The 15,662-nt window shown below is 38.3% G+C and overlaps 1 protein-coding gene across 4 annotated transcripts in view; it reads right to left on the bottom strand.

Annotated features, from left to right (window-relative positions):
• LOC122665247 (SPX and EXS domain-containing protein 1-like) overlaps positions 1-15,662 on the bottom strand; it is a 117,813-nt gene that overhangs the window by 94,871 nt on the left and 7,280 nt on the right. For all 4 annotated transcript variants that reach the window (XM_043861341.1, XM_043861340.1, XM_043861342.1 and 1 more), the window contains 2 exons: positions 3,888-3,983; positions 1,721-1,834 (listed from right to left, as the gene is read on the bottom strand). In XM_043861341.1, coding sequence (XP_043717276.1) covers positions 1,721-1,834; positions 3,888-3,983 — 210 coding nt within the window. The remainder of the gene's footprint in view (positions 1-1,720; positions 1,835-3,887; positions 3,984-15,662) is intronic.

Below are 15,662 nucleotides of genomic sequence, written 5' to 3'. Positions count from 1 at the left end.
TTCCCATAGTAACCTGCCATGTTCATATGGGTTTCAAGAATCCTTTCATTTTCTTCTATGATTGGAACCCATGGATTGATCATACATACAATTGGGTCAAAATGACCCCATGGCAGTACTCTAGAGTTTCCCTAAGCTAATTTGGGGGATGGGGTTCCATGCAAGGCAAGATCCATGTGTTAAACCTCAAAAATCAGCCATTGTTTCACCCACCGGATTCAGGCAGGTGACCCCTACGGCCAACCAGATTTAGGGCAGTTCTGAATCACTCTTGCTATCCCAGCTTGGATCCTAAATGGTTTGGTCTTATTCACTTATTCCTAGGTCTATGTAGTGTCTAATTTATGTTGTTTGCTACCTGTTAGGACTATAAATTCCTGTTGGGTGAGGTTTTTTTGGTGGAGTTGTATCATCTACGGACTAGTACGGTCATTCAACTCCAGGTAAGGGATTTTTTGACTTATTTTGAGAGTGTTTATTTACTTAATTTGCTTTTATGTTGGCTATCATTGACATGCATCAATATAGGATTATTAGGCATGTAGTTTTGTAGCTTTCTTTTAGATTAGATGAATGCATGATTATAGGTTATCATTTCATACTGCATTTGCATAATTTTCACTGTGATATATATATTGATGTGTTGACAAATGATGTAGGAAACTGCTTACTATACTATCTACTGCCTCATATGTCATCCATGTTAGAATGCATATGGTTAGGTTATCATAAACCCAGTGCTACGACCCTTGCCAACAAGGTGAGGTGTTCGATAACCTGTGGTAGGTCTGAATGGTAATTCCGGAATGCCATTCACTATCCCAGGTCTGAAGAGTACTACCAGAATGGGAACAAACAACAGGGTTAGCATTGAGGGTCCGCCGGGGTCTGATGTGTACATTCCGGAACTGGCGGGTCTTCACCGTAGTAGAGTGGTATTCTCGGGTGACCGATGTTTGGTTTGCGTTTTCGGGACTGAGAATATCATACCTACTACAATAGCACTTAAACCTCATGAGACCTAGATCTGTTGCTAGTTGCATGCTTAGTTTAGGACATGCATCATGGACTATTTGCATTTGCTTGCATGTTTTTCCTTGCTGGGCTTAGTGAAGCTCACCCCTGTGGATCCCTCTTTTTCAGGTGGTATGGCTGGTTCTGAGAAACCAAGTATTGGACTTGATGCTGCTTCGGACTTCCACACCGATGAGGGTCGTGCGATGCAGGAGTTTGAAGTACATGATGTGTCTTACGTATGTGATGCTTGCGCGTTCCTATGATTTGGCCTGACGGAGCAGGCTATTCTCTTTTGTGTTTATATATTATTTTTGTATAGTGAAGCTTATAGTAGTTGTTTATATTTCTGACTTGTATTTCTCTTGTGAGAGCCGTATAGATGTAATACAAGTTTCAATCTATATAAATATCAAGGTTATCACTCAGATCTCCTTATTGTTGTTATCATTATTATTTATTCTCTTCCGCTGCGTTTGATTTACTGTATTATGATAAACTGTGAATGGAAGTACTACACTTGAGATCCTGGAGGTTGATTGGGTGTCAGTTGGCATCCGGTCACACCATGACCTTATTAACCAGGCCGAGGTGTGACACGATGACTTATGTCAAAGCTAAACAAATTGGAAAGAGTAGTACCAAGTGTGTTCTTAACAAGTAAACAATGGACAAAAAACATAAATAGTACCAAATTAGAACTTGCCTGCAATGGAAGTATTATCCGCCAAAGAGTCCTTAAAAAGAAATAGCGTGATGATAGATAAAAAATTTCAAAAGGAAATATGAGAATCATCATGACAGCTGCATACAAGAGTACCTGCCACATTCAAATTAAACTTTAAAATGTATCATCGGATGTACAAGTAAGGGTTCTAGAAATAGATTGCTATCACAACTCATTTAATGTTATGGCATGTTTTATAAGCACAACAAATCCACAGAACAGAACAGAACCCACTCCACCATCAACCTCCAAATCCTCAAGCAATTTTCTAGGATAAATATCTTTCTATCGTTAAATATTCCTTATCCCCTCCTAAATAACCAAACAAGAAGCATAAAAAAGGAATTCCAAAAGGAAGCTGTTCATCAGATGAGAGGGAGCACAAATAGAACCAAAACATCCCCCATGATATCTCTTAGAAATAACTAAGGAAACTAAAAAGGTGACGACAGATTTCCAAAATTATAGGAATGATGCGCTCTGCAGAAATTGTTTGAGACTTCTTTAGTAGGTTACAAGTTACAAGTATACAGTGATCAGAGTAAATGTGGCACAGACTAATACACAATAGAAAGAAATTACAAGTTGCCGAAAAAAACACAAAAAGAAACTATAGGATTCACAGAAATGAATGATGCTTTTTTCATAGATTCAAAGATACAAATTTGCTCAGATGTCATCTAGGTTATAGATAATTTGCACCAGTAAATTATATCCAGGATGACAGTTTCAGAGAAAGCATGTACAGAAAACATCCAGCACCTTAAAACTACACTTCGTAGCCCTATATACACTTCTTCTGGAAGCACAAGTATTGGGCTGGACATCAAAAGGTCTTATCCTAATGGATCACACCCAGTAACCCAAGTGGAAACCCGGACTCTCACTGCACATAAACTAGAAGGCATGATGTAGATCACAAGTCCATATGTACCCGCAGGAACAAGCCCCTAAACCGGCCCAGAAAGGTTGACGGATTCAACTGCTGTGAGAGGCAGCCTGGTCTGATGATGTGGCAAGTTTTTGTTGGTTCGATGTAGCATCATCTAAGGCAGCCCCAGCCCAGAGAGAAGCATGAAGAAGATAACAGACCAAAACAGAAATTAAGGGGGGGGGGGGGGGGGAGTTACTGTTCACATGAACAGTGATTTGGGGGCACATATGGACAGCTTTGTTCCTATTTTTGTTTAGCTATGTTAGTTTACTTTGTTTCTATTTTCCAGTTTGGTTGTAATAGGAGATTAGTTTCTAAATTCAGTTTTAGCAAGTTAGTACTAGTTTCTAATTTAAGATTTAGAAAGTAGGCTTAGCTTTCATTTAGAAGTCTCTATTTTCTTAAGTTTCTACTTCAGTCCTTTGTTTCCTTTTAGTTAGATTAAGTTTCTATTTTCGTATGGTTTCAAAATTTGAGACTTTCTCTTTTCTGAAGCTTAGGCCGAGCTATAAATAGGCCCCATCAGTTGTACTTGAATTACGACTTGACTAATGGATTTTCTATTGCTTGCTTGCATGTTTTTGGTCTGAGAAGACTTGTGTTCAACAACTGATATATTTGTGGGAGAGAAGCTCAAGGCTGAGATAGCCTACTATCCCTATTCCCCCTTCTTCACTATATCCTCTTCTTCTTCTTCTTATCCTTCTCTATGTTCTTCTTTCATATGTAAACAGAACAAAAAAAGGCAATAAAGTTTCAGTTATTCAATTTGTTCATCCTTATTGCGTTAATCCTGGCTGCAAACGATCTCCCGCTCGTTTCCCTGGTTCGAGGTCGATTTCCTGCATTAAGGCACCAAGTAAAGTTTGTGTCTGCTCCTAGACACTGAACTTGTCAATAAGGTGGAGTCTTAGAATAATACCACTCTTTTGGAAATGGTAAGAAATTTTATGATAATGCCATACTCTGTAGAATGTTAAAAAAATAGAGTCCTAGATTAACTACAATATATTTGAACAGACTCAATACAGGTAATACAGCTCCGAATTAGATATTAAAAAAATTAAAGAAACAAAGTAAGACTGGAAAATGTTTACACCTCACTCCCTCCCCCAACACACAAACCACAACCAAAAGGCAAGATTGGCAAATATTAAACACTAGTAGAGAAATCATTCGTGAGAATCTTATGAGAGGAAGTAGATATTACACTGGTTGTGACGCTGCCAAAGACACTTCTCCATGAGAGTAAAGATAAAGGTATGCTGTCATGCTTGTTGGCACAATGATTGTCATCCAAGTAGCACACTGAAAATGTCAAAACATAACCTAGAAGAGTTTAGCAATATGTTACTATAAAAATCTTAACCAGTCTACATTGATCATAAAATTATCGCTACTGGCAGAAGGAATACATTGAAGAAAGTTTGTTACAACATAATGCAAAATCAAGAGATGAATCTTTTAACAGGACAAGCAAAATGTTATTCTGTTTATTCCTTATAAATATAAGGTTTATGTGTGGTTTAGCAGGTTCGCCCTAATTCCTTGGTTGCCCATGATTAGAGATGGCAATCGATCCCCTTGGGAAAAGGAAAGGTGCTTCGGCAGGTCTTTTTACCCTCCCATAAGCACTTGTAAGTGTATTGGATTATGGATAACCATTCTACGCGATTTTACAAGAGGATCACTGTCGCACTCATGAGGTGATTGATAGAGTCACAATGAATTGCTTACTGAGGTAGCAACACTGACTTTGTTCTAAGATATTCACTGGACTATATGGTGAGGTATTGGTTTAGTAGTACACTACTACCAATGTGTCAAGTATCAGTATTGGTCAGCATATCGGGAGGGTGGTTTTCAGAAATGTCTCGCAAACAAATCAGAGACACACAAGATAAACACGGAAATGGTCAAGAAATGCATGGAAAGGCTTAGAATGCATGCAAAATACAGTTTTGAAGCATAAAACACCATAAATAAGCAGTAATTAGGTATGACCATAAGAGAAGCTGGATAGGCTCAAGATATGTATGGGTACATACAAAGCTAGTGCTTTTAACTATAACAAACCATAAATAAGCAATAAGTGATGATATATAATCACTAAAACAAGTTGATATAAATCAAGAGGATTCTAGTTTCTTTCACGATGGCATCACAAGCTTACTTAGCACATGACAATAAAACATATGTATTGGCATGGTTTCTTTTTTCTTCCAATTTTAGATCATTTGGAGATAAAACAAAAAAAAATACACATGGATGCATTTTCTTTAAATTTTCAAACCATAAATAAAAATTCAAAGGATCTGAAACAATTAAACAAATCCCAATATCATAATTTATCTATTGACATATTTTTTTTTTTAAATTATAGATCATTTGAGAAACAAAAAAAAAAGACCCAAAAAATTTCCCCAAATATACAGTTTTCTAATTTTATGAATTAGAAAGAAAATAAAAAAAAATTTAAAGAATATTCAAATATTTCTATAGTTCACCTGAATCATAAAATACACGACTTACAACATATAAAAAATTCAACCAATAATCTTAGGTCAAACCTGCAAAAATCTAGTATTTTCCATAGTTTCATGAATTTTTTTTATTTTTAAAATATCCAAAATTAGAAATTATTTTATAAAATAGAAATTCCAATTGGAGGTAAAAAGGAGGCTATACAAGGGATAACACAAAACCCATGGCAATTCTATAATTACATTAAGGCTGTGTTTGTCTTGAAAGAAAAGAAGAAAAAAATAAATGAAATGAAAAAAAATTTGCTCTTCTAGTGTTTGGTTGGGATGGAAAAGAAAAGAAATTAAAATAAAATATTACCACACAAAAAAACCATTGCAATAACTCCCTGTCCCATCATTCACTCTCTCCCTCTTTATTATTCAAAACCAACATCTTGCATCTTGCCTACTTTCCCTCGCCTCTCCTTTTATACTACATTTGTTACACTCGTGCCCCATCCGTACTAATTTGAACTTGTGTTGTGTGTGATGTAGCGTAGCTTGGGAAGCTCCCTACGCCAGCGAGCTGTTCAAGCTGACAATAAAGCCAACACATAAGATCATTGACCCGAGGACGGGGGAGTATGTCGAAGAGAGATTCCTCAATCAGAAGTGGGGAAGATTCGTTGATTTTAAGTTAACTGACTATCCTCCAAGCACTAGTCCCAGAAGTGAAGAATATCGAAGGAGGAACCTGGTGCCTTGTACCATTGACACTTGATGTCTTTATGAGGTGTGCATCGAGATGAGAAAGTTCTTTGGAGTTCCGGAGGAAGACTTCGACTAGGTGAGCACCATGCTTTAAACCTCTTGAAATCATGTTTAGAATATAAGTCAAAGGGTAGGACTGTTCGTGCCCTAGGTTGAATTTGTACTTTGTATCATGTGCATCTAGGCCATATTATGTCTCTACTTAAACCCCCCCCCCCCCTTACATGTACGAACACCCCGGAGAAAAACCCAGACCATTTGGACTTCAACTCAGCACTTTTGGCTTGTGCGGATCATGCAAGCTGAGCCTGCGATCGATCAAAAACACAGACCGTAAGATCGACCGCTGTAAATCCACTATAAATTTGAACTTTGGAACTTGTGTGATTTCAGGTTCCAGTTCAGTGTCTATGGTTGCCTCGATGCTGTGGCTGCATCAGTGGAAGATGCACATCAAACTGACTCACCTATGGAGGATTCTGGGGAGTCGTCATAACAAGCCATTCTTGCTTCTGAGGGTTCTGCAGGCTGCCTGCATCTGAGCTACGTGTGTCAGACATGTTTGGATGTACAAATGCAAAAACTCTCTATTGCATAGCCTGAGTTGTAAGTATTATACTGTTCCTATATGTTTATATGTAGTTTATTTGTTTAAAATGAATATTAGGGGCAGAATGGTAATTATCACTTGTGGGACCCACATCCCCAATATGGAATCCAGATCCCTGAAGACTATACACACTGGCTTCCCACTTATGTCACATGACATCACCCCAATGACTTAATTATAGCTAATTAGGTAGTTATTTTATAGACAATCAGATTATAAAAATACATTCTAAAATCTGTTTTTGACTATACTAAGGCAAACATGCCTTAGTCAAACACTAGTATATAAGGAATACTTAGCTTAATTTTCATTTCATTCCTACATCTAAACCAAAACCGATTCAGCTTGGGAGTTCTAGAGAAAAAGAAAAGAAAAGAGAAGGGAAGGAAGCTAGGGTTTGAGAAATTGGAATCCATTGGAGCTTGAGACTTGAAGCTTACACTACAACTTGGAAACTTGGGTGCTACCATCTCTTTCATATTCAATTTCAGGTAGGTCTTTAATTATGATTGTTGTACCTGATCCTTCCTCTCCTTTCTCATAATTTCAATTGGGTTTTAAACCCAATTCAGCCCTAAGCTTAGGGATTGATAAGAATTTAACCAAATCCCCAAATTTATCTTATTGTTGGATCCAATTTGATCCAATTAGCAAGATACCCTGAATTTCTCTCCTTCTCCTTCAATTTTTGTTGAATCTTCTACCCTATTAAACCCTAGCATAGGAAATTAGATAGATTTGGACAAATCCCCAAATTGGTTTGTGGTTTTGGATTTAATTAACCCAGCATCACTAACCTACCTTAATTAAAGCTTGAATTATGAAATTGGACCTTTGCATGTCAAGATCCATGTACGACAACAAAAATCCCCAATTCTGGCTTTTGGACCAGATGGAGTTGCAGGCTTGCCACCGGTCGACCGTAGGGTCCCAAGTGTGAATCCGGTTCACTATTTTGGCCCAGTTTTGAACCCAGATGTTAGGGCTTTGATCTAGGGCTCCTTCCATAACTAATTGATGATGTTTTGTGTCTACCTAAGACTGTTTTACTCTATTTTGCTGTGGATTTCTTGGGCTTTTGGGTTTCTATCTGGCTAGGATTATCAACTATCTCAGGTAAGGGAATTTGACCTTAATTTGGTGTGTCTGTGAAATTAATTGTTGTTTTGTTAAGTATGCCATATCATGCACCATCCTCACAACTTTAATCATATAGTTTATTAGCTTTTATTTCTTTGCATTAGATATGCATGATTTAGGATGCATCTTCATATTGCATTGCACATAATATTGTTCTTGGAATTACTTGATTATGATGATGTTACTGGACAGCTTACTGTATTACTCTTATTGAAACATATGCCATCATTTTAGACTGCATATGGTTAGGACTGACATAAACCCAGTACTACGGCCCTTACCAACAGGGGAGAGGTGCTGGATAACCCGTGGTAGGTCCGAAGGGATGATTCCGGAATGCCATTCACTGTCTATCCGAAGAACATTACAGGAATGGGAACAAACAGTAGGGTTAGTCACTCGGGGTTCGTTAGCGTCAGATGTGTAATGTCTGAGCTGCCGGGTCTCACCATAGTAGAATGGTTTCGCTCGGGTGACCGACGTCTGGTTATGTGTTTCCGGGATCGAGACTATCATTCTATTACAGTAGTACTTATACCCCATGAGACCTAGTATCCATGTTAGGAGCATGTTTAACTTAGGTCATTCATCATGGACTATCTGCATATGCTTGTATGTCTTTCCTTGCTTGGCTCAATGGAGCTCACCCCTATGGTTAACCTTCTTTTTCAGATGATACTACTTCTGCTGCTGCTGTACCTGTGGGAGCTACATCCACTCAAGACTCTCCTACTGTTCATGGAGTTGATACTCCGCTGATTGTGGAGCACGATGCCTCGTGCTCGTGTGATGATTGTGCTTTCTGTAAATTCTTCGTTTCCTGCCCCAGCTCTTGCCTCCAACGACTCCGACGACCACGAATTAGGCTCCAATGATCCTGTAAGTTCTTCATCCCCTCCTCCGACTTCAACTATTCTCTGTTTTTTTTTTTCTATTCTTTATTCTGATTGTTTTTCTACTCAAGCTCCAACGGCTCCGGCGACCACAAACCTGGTTCCGGTAACGATTGCAATCTCAGATTTTCCCCGGTAAGTTCTCTTCCTCTCTTTTGCGATTAATTCTATGTTTCTTCTTCTTCTCTTTTAGTATTTTTTTTTCTTTGTTCTTCTTCTTCCCCTCCTCCGACCTCGACTATTCTCTGTTTTTTTCTTTTCTTTTCTTTATTCCGATTGCTTTTCTGCTCAAGCTCCAGCTCCAGCGACTCCGGCGACCACAAACCTGGCTCCAGTAACGACTGCAACCTCAGATTTTCTCCGGTAAGTTCTCTTCCTCTCTTTTGCGATTTTTTTCTCTGTTCTTCCTCTTCGTATTGTTATCCATTTTTTCATTCTTCTTCTTTCCTCCTCCAACATCGATTCATCTGTTGAGTTTTTTTTTCCCTTTTTCTCTATTCTGTTGTTTCTTCTTGACCAGCGGCACCTTGTTTGCATGGTAACTTCTATAGTTCTATGCTTCTTCTTCTCTGTAGAGTGTAGTCTGTAACGGTAACTTCTTCTCTGTTTTTTTTTTTTGCTTAGTAACTTCTATCTATGCTTCTTCTCTGTAGTCACTTGTCTGTAACGGTAACTGTTGACTTGAACCGAGAATGGGAGAATGGCTTGAATTATCTATGAGATCAGTGAAGCTCTCTATTTATAATAATAAAAGAGATAACAAGGGAAAAACACTATTCATAACACTGTTCACGTGAACAGTATCACATCCCTAATTGCATTTCTACCCTTGCTCATAAATACATAAATAAAGAATAAATAAAACACCCATCAGGGTATTCTGGATTACATATTCCAACACTCCCCCTTAAGCTGGATTATACAAATAAGAGAAGAAAGAAAAACCAGCTTGAACTAAAAAGAAAAAAATAACTCCATAATAATGCTAACACTCCCCCTCAAGTTGATGCATACAAGGTACTAATGCCCAACTTGAACAAAATAGGAAGAAACTAAGTTGCAGCAGAATCCAGCTTGACAGAGATGAATGCAGCTCCCAAATAAACCTTTAAGAACTTTAAATACAGATCTTCAAAAAACTGGGCAGACTTGATCAGCAAAAAAAGGCAGCTTTTACCAATCTTCTATAGCTATCCAGTGATGAATCTCTGACTGATAATCTTGAAGACAAGCAACTAGGACAGCGAGCAGCGGAAACAAATGAATCAGGCAGCGGAAAAGATCAACCCAACTGTAGAACCTCATATAGGCAGGCAATAACCAAACATCTTCACTACTCTTCATCTCCCCCTTACAGCAAATTCAACCCAATAAAGAAGGATTCCCAATAGCAATGGTGGAAACACTGATCTTCTATGTTTTGCACCAAGTATTTCTGCAAGTTCTGCTTCTACAATGTCTGCAGGTGTACTGTACATAATCTCCCCCTCACGTGTAGTAGTACACGTGGACATAACAGAGATAATGCAAAAATATAATATTCCAGAATTTTCCAAAAGGTGCTAAGGGAATGGAAGAGGAAGAAATGGTAATTTAGAGAATACCATTATCGTCCAAAGTGGTTATGGGTATATGCCAAAGGTATGTTAGGAGAGGTGGTAAAGTGAAAAGAAAAGTTGTAGGATAATGAATTATAGAGAAAAACAATGCAACATAGAAATTGTCCACCATCTTCAAACGACCAAACAAACTCCTTAGATGGAAACTCCTGCAGGGGAGAAACACCGAACTCCAATATTCACATCTGATAAGTATACAGATCGGATTTGAAGTATGGAAAAGCTCCAATCTTCAAGGCTTGATCAATCTTCAAACAAGGAAGAACAAGTGTACAAAACTCCAATTTATAAACTCCCTCATGCTAAATAGAACTAACGAAGATAGCTGGACAGAAGTGATATAATAAACTTCAACAAAAAACTTGAAACAGATCTGAATTAGTAAACACTGCTAGGAACAAGCTCCAAAGTAAGCCGGATATGAAGCAGTAGAAGAGCTTCACACAACTGAACAGGTTCGTAGTTGCAACCAATAACCATGGAACAATGCTGTTGTAATCCCAAATAAGCTGATCTCCAAGGTAGTAAATTCGAGTCTTCAACAATGAAAGACATTCAAACTCCAATAGTAGGATATTCAGACACAATAATAGGGCAGCAGTAACATGTCAACCAGTCATGCTTACAGAAGCCAATCAATAGAGCAAGGTATGTAGTAAAGCTTGATAGAACCAGCAAGTATAAATTAATTAACCCAACAGATCCATAGGTAGTTGAAGCAGCCAGCCACATAGGAACAAGTAAAAGAATAGGTTGATAAATGATGAAATCGAGCCATAAGTGTGAACCTGAATTTTTTTTCAAAATAAATCCATGAATGATGCTGAAACTTAGGTCGAGTACTCCTTTGATGGTTATAAAACTCTCCTCAAAAAATCAGCAAGAGAGGACTGCCTTAACCCTTAGATCGATTATAATCAGGGTTTTGTAAAAAACCTGAAAGTTGAGATCGATTGTAGGGAAAGGGGGGGCCTTCATAAAAGAGATGATGACTTGTAAAATTTGTTGATGGTGTGTAATAGATGCTGTCCAAAGCTGCTTGAATGGATCTCCAATACGAATAACCAACCTCTTTTTGTGATTGAGACTTGATCTTCAAGAGGGAGAAACACCAAAAAAAATGTAGAAAAATAGAGCAGCAGCTATCACACGAAATAGAACTTCTTCAAGCCATGAATAGTTGAAGTAGGCTGTGTCTCATGATGGTAGAAACACCTCCAAAAAACTCCAACAGCAGCAAATAACCCTAACCCAAAAAATCGATTTGTGTCAGGATTTTGTAAAACCCTGAAAATAAGGATTGATTGGGGTTAGGGGTCTTCAAACACTTGGAAAGAGGCCAATATTGAGGTCGAGTGGTCCTTGTAGATGAAGTAATCAGCCCTCCAAAAATCAGCAAAAGCTGAAACCTGTAACCCTAATTTCGATTGGAGTCAGGGTTTTAGCAGGTTAAGAAAGTTTGCTGTAGAAACAAATCCAGCCATCAGAAAGGGTCCAAACTAAGGTTGAGTATGGCTTGTAGTAGTAGGGAATCACCCCCAAAAAATTAGCTGCATCTGAAAAGGGAAACCCTAAAATCGATTGGAGTCAGGGTTTTGAAAAACCATCAAAACCCTGACAAGTTGAGATCAATTAGGGTAGGGGCTGGAAAGGTTAATGAACGATGGAGAAATAGAAAAAAGGGAAGGAGGTCAATGGAATAGGGTAGGAAGGTGCTGGAAAAAGAGCAAAGGGAGCTCCAATGGTGGAAGGTCAGCCTTAAATAGTGATAGGAAGTTGATCTCCAAAAATTCTGGAAAGCTCTAATTCGCAAAGATGGTTCCAGCAGAATTTTAATGGAAAAAAGAGATTGAATGTAGGAGGGCAGCAACTAAATCATTGGTTAAGGTTTTTACCTCATTAGTGCTGCCCCCTTACAAGGATGAGAAGAAGAAAACCAGAAGGAGGAGAAGCCGAGAAAGAGAGAAGAAGGAAGAAGTCGATTGGAGAGAAGGAGTAGGGTTTTTTCCTCTTTTTCTAACCTAGATCAGACCAGCTCTGATACCATGTTGACTTGAACCAAGAATGGGAGAATGGCTTGAATTATCTATGAGATCAGTCAAGCTCTCTATTTGTAATAATAAAAGAGATAAAAAGGGAAAAACACTATTCACGACATTGTTCACGTGAACAGTGTCACATCCCTAATTACATTTCTACCCTTGCTCATAAATACATAAATAAAGAATAAATAAAACACCCAAAAGACCATAATACCCCCACGGTATTCTGGATTACATATTCCAACAGTAACTTCTATCTATGCTTCTACTCTGCAGTCACTAGTCTGTAACGGTAACTTCTTCTTTGTTCTACTGCTGCTGCTTTTTTTTTTTTTTGAAATCTGTAACTATCTAGGCTTTTTTTTTAAGTCTGTAACTTCTATGCTTTTTATGTGTCATGTATGATTTTTCATTTTGATGACTTGAGGTGGCTTAAATTTAATTTTTAATGATATAAGGTATGATACTATGATGCATCATGCCATCATGTATTGAGTGTTTGGGGCGGGGAGGGGGAAAACTAACACTAGACCGCCTTTACAGCCTAAGCGCTTAGACAGGCCTCCACCGCCATGCCGCCGTGACAACTATGTCCATAGTTGTCAAGGCGTCACCTAGGCACTGCCTAGGCATCCAGGTGGTTTTGTTGGGGCCTAGGCGACCACCGCCTTATTGCAGGGCGCCTTGCACTGGTTTAATTGGTATCGGACCAGGGTCTGGCACTTATTTATGCCAAATATAGTATTTCATTTACTTAAGACATTATTCATAAATAAGCAAATACCCCCTATTTGAATCCAATAAAAATAGTTAAAAAATAAAATTCCAAAAGATAAAAAGTGAACCCCCAATTCAAGAACAAAAACTGGATTTTCAGCGGTAGGTTACTATACCCCTTTAAAGTGGATTGCTTTTACCATTGCCTTAGTAGTTATTGTCTCAGTGCTAGCTGAATTGCTTTGCATATTGCTGTATTTTGTGCACCTCTACTTGATGTATTGTATTGTTGCCTCTACTTGTTGTATTATCTATGTTTGCATATTGTTCATTTACACAACTGTACCTCATTGTGTTGAGTTATTCCTACCATTATCTTAGTATTTACTGTACCATTACTTTGCATTATCTCTTATTGCTTACTGTTTTATTGCACTTTTTTACCCCTTTGTACAGTGTGACTTACTGTGTAGTACTCTGGTCTATCCTGGCTTGACTTGAATCTTATTTAACTGACTTGTTTAGCTTACTTTGTCCTGATTTTTCACATTGTACTTTGTCGGAACTACCTGTATAATGTTTAAGTAACCTCTTGGTATGTTACCCTATTAACCTTACCTTTCGTACCACATCTATATATTATATAGTATTTCACCTATATTGGTGCGTCAGGTAGGCAGCCGGCACCATATTATATCCAGCCAATCACTTTTGCATGGATCCTAAAATATTCTTTTCTAATATTTTTTGAGTATCCATTATCTTTTCTTGCATCATACCCTTTAATACTAATCTTGGTCATAAGCATAGGATTAGATTTGCATCCTGTAACATCGGATCTTTGACAGGCAAGCATATGGAGCTGATAGATGTTATGCAGAGAAGAAGGATTAATGTTGCATTCATTCAAGGAATGAGATGGAAGGGCCACAAAGCCGGAAGGGCCACAAAGCCAAGGCATTAGATGACTTCAAACAATGGTACTTGGGAAATGAAAGCAGGACAGGTGGAGTGGGCATAGTTGTGGACAAAGACCTTAAGAACGAAGTAGTGGATGTTAGAAGATTTGGAGAGAGGACCCTATCTATCAAACTAGTGCTAGACAACGAGATTATCAACATAGTTAGCACCTACGCGCCCCAGGCAGGATTGGATGAGAGTGTTAAAATGCAATTATGGGAATACATGGATGGTTTAGTGCAAGATATTAGCCAGGGAGAGAATTATTATCGGAGGTGACCTTAACAAACATGTGGGCAGAGATCGTAGAAGATATGAAGAAGTTCATGGAGGTTACTGAGTTGGGGAGAGGAATAAAGCGGGGATCTAAGTGTTAGATTTTGCATTAGCATTTGATATGTGCATTACAAATACTTTTTTTAAAAAGAAAGAAGACCATTTAGTTACCTACAAAAGTGGACAACATGCAAGCCAAATAGATTTCTTCCTAACTAAAAGGTCTAACAGACTTCTATGTAAGGATTGTAAGGTTATACCTGGAGAGAACTTAACTGCTCAACATAGACTGGTGGTCTTAGATATGTACCTTGGTACGACGCAACGTAAGAAGGTGAAACAGGTTTGCCCTAGGATAAGATGGGGGCGACTACAACGAGTTCTCTTAGAGTCTTTTATCAATAAAATAGCTCTACAAGGAAAGTGGGACTTCAAGGGAGATACCAACGAGATGGGGATTGAGATGACGAATTGTATTAAGAAGGTGGCTAAAGAAGTACTAGGGATTTCAAAGGGTATGCACCTAGCCCCTAGAAAGACTTGGTGGTGGGATGACGAGGTCCAAGCAGCCATTAAGACTAAGAAAGATCATTTTAAGATCTGGCAAAAGACTAACGAAACAGAGGATAAAGTGAGATATTATGCAACTAGAAAAGAAGCTCGGAATATTGTGGGGAAAGCAAGAGCGAAGAAATATGATGACCTTTCTGAAAAACTTAATACAAAAGAAGGGGAAAATGCAATTTATCGGATAGCTAAAATAAGAGAAAGGAAAAACAAAGATCTGGACCATGTTAGATGCATTAAGAGTGAGGATGGTAGAGTACTAATACAAGATGAAAACATTTTGGAGAAATGGGGTGAATATTTTTACAACCTCTTAAATGGAACTACCTTGACCGATAGGATGAATTCGGAAGTGGAGAGGAATAGTCTTGAAGCCAACCCACATTATGGACATCTACAACTAGTTGACAAGGTCGAAGTTAAAGAGGCCCTACAAAAGATGCAGGTAGGTAAAACTCCGGGACCGGATGAGATTCCAATTGAGATGTGGAAGAGCTTAGGAGTACGGGGGTATCTTGGCTAACCAAGTTGTTTAACAAGATTTTGAATACAAAGAAAATGCCAAATGATTGGAGGAGAAGCACTGTAGTTCCGATTTATAAGAATAAAGGTGATATCCAGAACTACAATAACTATAGAGGCATAAAACTAATGAGTCATACCATGAAGCTATGGGAAAAAATCATTGAAGCACACATAAGAAGAGAAACTGATATATCGGAGAACCAATTTGGATTTATGCCAGGGAGATCCACGGCAGAAGCTATTTACCTTCTTAGGAGACTCATGGAAATTTTTAGAGCTCACAAAAGGAACCTCCATATGATCTTTATCGACCTAGAAAAGGCCTATGACAGAGTCCCTAGAGAGCTCATTTGGCATGTCCTAAGCAAGAGAAGGAGCTCAAGTAATTATGTAGGTATAATT

This window comes from Telopea speciosissima, chromosome 6 (assembly GCF_018873765.1).
Source record: "Telopea speciosissima isolate NSW1024214 ecotype Mountain lineage chromosome 6, Tspe_v1, whole genome shotgun sequence".
NCBI lineage: Eukaryota > Viridiplantae > Streptophyta > Magnoliopsida > Proteales > Proteaceae > Telopea > Telopea speciosissima.
Note: the sequence above shows the minus strand (reverse complement) of the source record. Positions and strands in the feature narration are given on the sequence as shown.